The 8088-nt window shown below is 48.6% G+C and overlaps 1 protein-coding gene across 1 annotated transcript; it reads left to right on the forward strand.

Moving 5' to 3' along the window:
• Window positions 1-4221: 4221 nt before the first annotated feature.
• LOC118597453 (tubulin alpha-1C chain) lies at window positions 4222-7885 on the forward strand. Its single transcript, XM_036209039.1, has 3 exons — window positions 4222-4446; window positions 4577-4725; window positions 6834-7885. The coding sequence occupies exons 1-3, from the start codon at window positions 4326-4328 to the stop codon at window positions 7806-7808; spliced, it is 1245 nt and encodes a 414-aa protein (XP_036064932.1). The 5' UTR covers window positions 4222-4325; the 3' UTR covers window positions 7809-7885.
• Window positions 7886-8088: the final 203 nt, after the last annotated feature.

Here is an 8088-nt window from a genome sequence, read left to right on the forward strand (position 1 = left end):
TGTCGCCTTCCCAGCCGGGGTACCCCAGAGGACCTCGTGCTCTCCGGACGGACTGAGCAAACACTTCCGGGCACCGTCTCCACGCCCTGTGACTCCCTGCTGAGTCACCTGTGGCCAGGACCTTCCTAGCTGCAGCTGTGCACCTGGAAAGGCCAGCTCCTCCGTAGGAGGGGATAATTAACCGTCAAATAAATACCCTAATCCAGCCTATTTCTAGTGTTAGTTCAGTGGCATATTTAGCTAAATTAAACATGTCCCTAAAATTTTTGTTTTATTAAGCCAGAGTAAACTATTACCAACAAAATATATTTTGTTTGTATTTTGGTTTTTGAGACATGTGTCATCTAGCTCATGCTGGCCTTTAAATCACTGTGTGGCCAAGGATGACCTTAAATCCAAGATCCTCCGGTCTCCAACACCCAAGTGCTGGAATTACTCATCCAGTTCAACAAATGTATTAGTCAGTTCTCAAGAAACAGGAACTCTGAGCCGCTGGTGGTGGCACTTGCCATTAATCCCAGCACTCAGGAGGCAGAGGCAGGCGGAGTTTGAGGCCAGCGTGGTCTACAGAGTGAGTTCCAGGACAGCTAGGGCTACACAGAGAAACACTGTCTTGGAAAATGAGAGAGAGAGAGAGAGAGAGAGAGAGAGAGGTTGGCAGCCTTTAATTGCTGGGCTCTGGAGGCAGAGGCAGGTGGGTCTCTTGAGTTAAGTTCAGCCAAGGCTACACAGTGAGACCTGTTTCTTAAACAACACTACAGGAACTGAGTCCAGCTTGGAGGAGAGTGGCTAGTTTCTGTAACATTTGGGCTTGGGGAAAGAGGGGGCTAAGACAGGAGGATTGTTCATGAGTTTGGGGCATCTCAGGCTCCCTATCAAGTTCCAGGCTAGTGTGGGCTACAGAGTGACTAATCTTGGAAAGAGGAGCCTTCCTGTTAAATAAGTTTAATTTATCTGGAAGAGCATTTGCCTAGCCTAAAAGCCACTGAGTTAATCTTCATTCAGTATCTCAGAAGAGAAGGGAACAAAATCATATACATCTTTAGCTGTCAATAAAAATTTAAAAGAAAACCCACACCGGCATTATTTTTGAAGGGTGTAGTTTCACAGTCCAAGATGATGACTCCATTAACCACCTTTTGACCTAGCTCCTTCCCACACATTTCTCATAAAACTATTAAGATCAGTTGGTAGTGACACAAACATTTAATCCCAGCATTCAGGAGGCAGAGGCAGGTAGATCTGAGTTCAAGGCTATCCTGGTCTACAAAGTGAGTTCTAGGACAACCATAGAAACCCATCTCAAACAAAACAAAAAAACATAAAAACAAAAACTTGTCAAGGTCTCCACCATTTCAGGTGCAGCTGTTCTAAGATCATCTTAGGGATGATGAAAATTAAGAGTGATTTTTGAAAGACTGGAAGGTTTGTGGGGTGGGGTGTTTCTCATGTGGCCCAGGCTGCCTCTCCGAGTGTAGTGGAGGATGACCTTGAACTGCTGATTCCAACCCTAGGACTGGAATTAGAGGCCTGTGCCACCACATCTAGGTTACTTCGGAATTGGGATATATCACAGAGCTTCACACATGCTAGGCAAGACCTCTCCCAGCTGGGCTACATCCCCAGGCCCAAAAGCTGGGGATGGACCGCGCAGTGGTGGCACACGCCTTTAATCCCAGCACAGAGGCAGATGGATCTCTGAGTTCGAGGCCAGCCTGGGCTACAGAGTGAGTTCCAGGGAAGGCTCCAAAGCTACACAGAGAAAGCCTGTCTCGAACCTCACCCATTCCCCTCCCCCCAAAAAAATGGTGAATTTTTGTTTCACTCACTTGAGTGGGTGTGAGTTTTGGATGGTCAGTATACTTTTGGGGGCAGGAGTGGGCAGCTTTCCTCAGGGTGGAGACTCCCTGGTAAACCCCTTACCAAAAGAGCCGACTCCTCCCACACCCCCACAAACTGTTACAAGTGTTTGCCTTTCGATTGTATTCTGAAAGGGAGATTCAGTGAGTAACTGTAGCAGTAGTTAGGAAGGTATGTAACGACTGCCTTGAATGCTGCCCAAGCAGAACCAAAAGGATACAATCCGGAAAAGCCCCAGGCTCTCACCTGTTAGGCAAGCACCGAAGTAAATGGCTTTGGAAAGACAAACTGCTTCTCCAGTTGAGGCTGGGACTAGACTTGGTGACTCATTTGCTGCCTCTTCCTATCCCAAATGGCCCTGACTTTGCCATTTTAGCTCCCAGGAGACAGGTTGTTTTCTAAGGATTTTAACTTTGTGGGTTTTTTGAGACAGGGTTTCTCCGTGTGTAGCTCTGGCTGATTAGAACTCACTCTGTAGACCAGGTGGGCTGGTCTCAAACTCAGACCCACATGCCTCTGCAGGGATTAATTGTGTGCGCCACCACCCAGCAGATTTTTAAAGCTTAGGGAAGTTGGTTCCCTGTTCCCTTCAGCAGGTCCCAGCAATTGAACTCATCCGGCTTGGCAGAAATTGACCTTGACTCCTCCAAGCTATCTTGGCAGCTCAAAGAGGGACCATAAAGCTGCTGCACCTCAGACACTGCTTCCCAGGCCTCTGGTTCTCTCTAGCTTCAGGGGCCTGGAGGTTCTAAGTCCAGGTGAAGGTCATTGGAACAAGAGCTGCACCTCCCCTAGGTGCTCAAGGCTGGACTGACTGGTCAGGATCCTTGATTGTTATATAGGAAACACAAAGAGGAAGGGACTTGACAGGTCAAAGGTTGTGAGCAATGGCCTGTTTTATTATCCTGGGCTGTGAAACTGTGGCTTTGAGAATCTGGGTGTTGAATGGAGTTTCCTACTATGGAGCTGACACGCTGGTGCTCCACATGCTTTTTTTTTTTTTTTTTTTTTTGGGGGGGGGGGTTGGTTTGTTTGTTTAGTTTGGAACTCCAGCTCTTAGAATAAATAGTACAGCCCATGTCCAGGATGGTCCTTCTCTTCTGATCTCGGTCCGACCTTCCTGGAAATGCCTTCATAGAAATGCCTGGAGGAGCCTGGGGGTGAATTCACAGGGCTAGCCTGGTCTACAGAGTGCCAGAACAGCCAGGGATACACAGTGAAACCTGTCTAAAAACAAAAGGAAAAAAAAAAACTAGAGAAACCGGGTGGTGGTAGCTCATGATCTATAAAGCAAGTTCCAGGACAGCCAAAGCTACGCAGAAACCATGTCTTGAAAATAAACAAACAAACGCATGAAAGTCTCTACTACTTGGGGAAAATAGTAGGAAGAGTGGGAGCCTTTTTATGTCAAATTTGAAGGCTTCCTGCCGGATTCAAAGTACTCATCTCCCTTACACTGACTTATGAACATTGGTTCCCTCTCAAACCTGTGGGTCCAGGGTCTGCCCTCCTAGGCTTCCTTTAACTAATGGAATATGGGTTTGGTAACTTCAGAAATACTGTGCTCAGCCAGGAAAAGAAAACGAGTTTCCCCCACTGTTAAATTCTTGTGATTACTTTCCCACAGTGCCAGAAATGTACAATATCATCTACTAGGGAACAACTACCAATTTCCCCTTTCTCTCCCCACTCTCCAGTCCCATTTCTGAAATAATTGTGGTGACGTTTTGGAACCAGCCTTTACAATCCTTTCCTCCCACCAGATGGGAGAGAATGACAGTGAAGGGAGAATGTTCTTACAGATTAGAGTCTTCACTGGGTGGAAAGACTGCCTCTGACCGCACTTTAACATACAACTAACTGCTTATCTAGCATTTTCTCTGTGAGTCATGGGGCTGGTCTAAGCTGGTTTTAAAGGAGAGAGAGGGAGGGAGGAAGTTTTGTCTCCTACAGAACTTGATTAAAGAGGTACCACAGTGAGCTCAGGAATGACAGAGTCAATGTGACTCAGCCCTGGAAGGAAGGATTCTGCCTCAAGGTCAAGGACTTGCCAGCCTGCTTCAGGGGATTCTGGGGGATTCTGGCCTAATCTCTTCTGCCTCTAAAGTAGTAGAAAACTGATCCTGAACTACAGGGGATACAGTCAGTGGAGGGGCCTGGCCTTGCCTAGTAGGTCATTAGCGTTATGCCTTCCTGAGAGTATTTTTCCTTGAGTTAGATCTTTTGGTTATGAGTTATAAACGTCCTAGCCTGGAGTGGCCTCTGAAGAGTGATTGTCTTTGACGGTTTGTCATTTAGATGTGAGCCATGTCCTAATTCCTCACTTGTCCTGTTCCGACACTTTCTTTCCCCTTTTTCCACAGCGTGAGTGCATCTCCATCCACGTTGGCCAGGCTGGTGTCCAGATCGGCAATGCCTGCTGGGAACTCTATTGTCTGGAACATGGCATCCAGCCTGACGGCCAGATGCCAAGTGACAAGACCATTGGGGGAGGAGATGACTCCTTCAACACCTTCTTCAGTGAGACAGGCGCTGGCAAGCACGTGCCCAGGGCCGTGTTTGTAGACCTGGAACCCACGGTTATAGGTAAGTGGACCAGGAGCTTCCCTGGGGCAGTCTGTCCTGGTCACAGACTCGGAGTCTCTCTTCAGACACCGAACAGCGAGTGGGCGTGTGCGGATTGTTGGTGGGGGGCTGACTGCTTCTCCTTTTCCAGATGAAGTTCGCACTGGGACCTACCGCCAGCTCTTCCACCCTGAGCAGCTCATCACAGGCAAGGAAGATGCTGCCAACAACTATGCCCGGGGCCACTACACCATTGGCAAGGAGATCATTGACCTCGTCTTGGACAGAATTCGCAAGCTGGTAAGTGCAGTGGGTTATCAGGGAGAAGGTTCTATGTACTGTGTTTTACCAAGATTTGGGGTATTATGCTCATTCAGTAAAGACACTCACTTGTCCAGGTGAGAACCAGCTTCACCATCTCCCCCCCCCCCCCCCCCCCAAATGAAGACTATGTTAAGCCTCTTGTTTCAAGCTCAGACATTCACACACCTCTTTAGGTCCTCTTAGTCACACTAAGTAGGTGGCTGATGCCTGCATGTGACTAACTGATAAAACTCACTTGGAAATCTGGACAGGCATTTCACAATAATAATGTAAGATCATAGCTGTGGCTACAGCTCAGCCATTGAGCACTCACCTAGCAGTTACAAGACCCCACCCCACCCCCCCACCCCCGTTTCAGTCCTCAGCACAGAAGAAACAAGGTTTCAGGGACCAAGAAGCTTATGTGACATCATTTAGAAACAGCCTACAGGGGCTGGAGAGATGGAGAGATGGCATAGCAGTTAAGCAGTGACTTTGCTTGTCCAGAGGACCTACGTTTGGTTCCCAGCACCTACATGGTGGCTTAGGGGGGGATCTGATGCCCTCTTCTGGCCTTTATGGGCAACACACACACACACACACACACACACACACACACACACACACACCCCTCTGCAGGCCGAACAGCGCACACATAAAGTAAAATTAAAGAGCCCACAGAAGAGTCTCCAGCAAAGCTTGAGGTGGAGTTGGGAGAGTCTTTATTGGGGAAGCAGGTATGTCCTTTGAAGTTCTAAGATCAGAAATCCCAGAAAAGTAATTCCCTAGCTTTCAGGGCAGCAAACTGGCTCCGGCTGAAAAGAACTAAGCAACTGTAGCCCTGTCGGGAAAGTTGGTAATGGTGTGTCCTAGTCAGATGACCAGTCTGACCACCCTTTGTGAGGCTTGTAATTGATTAACAGAAAATGAAGCAGGCGGCCAGCTGAGCTGGGGTGGCTTGCTGGGAGAATCAGATTATGCTAAATCCAACCATTACAAGTGATCTCCTCTAAAAAGCAATGGCTTGCCTCATGCCTCACACTTCATGCTTTTCTCAACTTCCGGTCGGAATCGGGTTAATTGTTCCAGTGCAAATGGAGTTTCAGCTGTACGCACTGACTTGGATAATGGGGACCTGCCCTGAGGGGTACAGAAACCTAGTAAGAGCCATTTACCATTGTGAGATGATCACTACTACAAGAATTGCATTTGACCTTGGTGTTGGTGTGTACGGGCTACATGATGGGTGTGACAGATAGGGGTCTGCCTGATCTGATCCTCTTGTATGCAATTAGAATGTGGACTCATTAAGATGAGTGAAGTGAAGGACCAGTAAAAAAATGTCTGCAAACTTAGGAGTTTCAATGGAATACTTTCTCTGAAAGGTCATAGTTTGGGGTAGAGAGGGAGGTCTGTAGTAGAGTACTTGTACAAGGTTCCATTTCTAGGACTGTCAAAGTCCAGAGGGGGCACATTTGGTTTGCCCTTCTGTAACAATTTACTAGTCAGAGTTGACCAGTCAATGGAGCTGGGAGCCCTGGTGACCCCTGGTGACCTGAGATCTAGTGCAATGCTGGTAAATAAGGGAATCACCTTGCCCAGAATGAATAGGTACCCCCCCACACACACACACACTGAGTGCTTTACTGTGCCAAGCATTATTCCAAGTACTCATTTAATAGGCAACCTGAGCTAGGTCACTACTCTCATTTAATAAGTGAGATAGAGAACTTAATTTGTCTCACAGGAGGAGGTGGACCCACCCACCCCCAGCCTGACACTAACCTGGGCAGTGAAACTTGGCCATCCTGTCTTCCAGCTTAGATATTTCAGACAGATTTGGCAACACATGAGGTCTGAATTCAGCCCTCTGGTAACTCCAGCTGATAAGAAGGTGCCCTTGTGGCCTGACCCACAGCAAGGTCACCAGAGCCCGCCTTCCCAGCAACTAAAGCCTGTGCCTTGTGTCTGTTGATGTAATGTCCTAGTGGACGCGGACATGGACTTGCAGACTCTGGAACTCCAGTGTTATCGGTTCTTAAACTCATGAACACCTCGTCACAGCTCTCACAAAATGTGTCTCAACATTGAACTTTCTCTTACAGGCTGACCAGTGCACAGGGCTTCAGGGCTTCTTGGTTTTCCACAGCTTTGGCGGGGGAACTGGCTCTGGGTTCACCTCCCTGCTGATGGAGCGGCTCTCCGTTGATTATGGAAAGAAGTCCAAGCTGGAGTTCTCCATCTACCCAGCACCCCAGGTTTCCACTGCTGTGGTTGAGCCCTACAATTCCATCCTCACCACCCACACCACCCTGGAGCACTCTGATTGTGCCTTCATGGTAGACAACGAGGCCATCTATGACATCTGTCGTAGAAACCTCGACATTGAGCGCCCCACCTACACTAACCTTAACCGCCTTATTAGCCAGATTGTGTCTTCCATCACTGCTTCCCTCAGATTTGATGGGGCCCTGAATGTTGACCTGACAGAATTCCAGACCAACCTGGTGCCCTACCCTCGCATCCACTTCCCTCTGGCCACATATGCCCCTGTCATCTCTGCTGAGAAAGCCTACCATGAGCAGCTGACAGTAGCAGAGATCACCAATGCCTGCTTTGAGCCAGCCAACCAGATGGTGAAATGCGACCCTCGCCATGGTAAATACATGGCTTGCTGCCTGCTGTACCGTGGTGATGTGGTTCCCAAAGATGTCAATGCTGCCATTGCCACCATCAAGACCAAGCGTACCATCCAGTTTGTGGACTGGTGCCCCACTGGCTTCAAGGTTGGCATTAATTACCAGCCTCCCACTGTGGTACCTGGTGGAGACCTGGCCAAGGTCCAGAGGGCTGTGTGCATGCTGAGCAACACCACAGCCATCGCTGAGGCCTGGGCTCGCCTAGATCACAAGTTTGATCTGATGTATGCCAAGCGTGCCTTTGTGCACTGGTATGTGGGTGAGGGCATGGAGGAAGGGGAGTTCTCTGAGGCCCGTGAGGACATGGCTGCCCTGGAGAAGGATTATGAGGAGGTTGGGGCAGACAGTGCTGAGGGGGATGACGAGGGTGAGGAATATTAACCCCATGCTGCAGTTTTACTTTTGTTGTCTTGTATCTGTCTCTGTGTGTAACTGTCGGTCCTAAGCTATCAATAAAGGTGTTATAGTGGGAAACTGGCCTTGGGTTCACAGCTTCTTCCTCCTCCCCCTTGAGACAGCATCTTGTTCCATAGTCCAAGCTGGCTTCCTGCCTCTGCCTCCATGAATAGTGTCCTGATGACATCACAGCTGTCCCTGGTCACAGATTTATGACCCATTTAGTGGGTCCAATTAAGGCTAATGATTAGTTGGCCATTTTCAG

This window comes from Onychomys torridus, chromosome 16 (genome assembly GCF_903995425.1).
Source record: "Onychomys torridus chromosome 16, mOncTor1.1, whole genome shotgun sequence".
Lineage (NCBI taxonomy): Eukaryota > Metazoa > Chordata > Mammalia > Rodentia > Cricetidae > Onychomys > Onychomys torridus.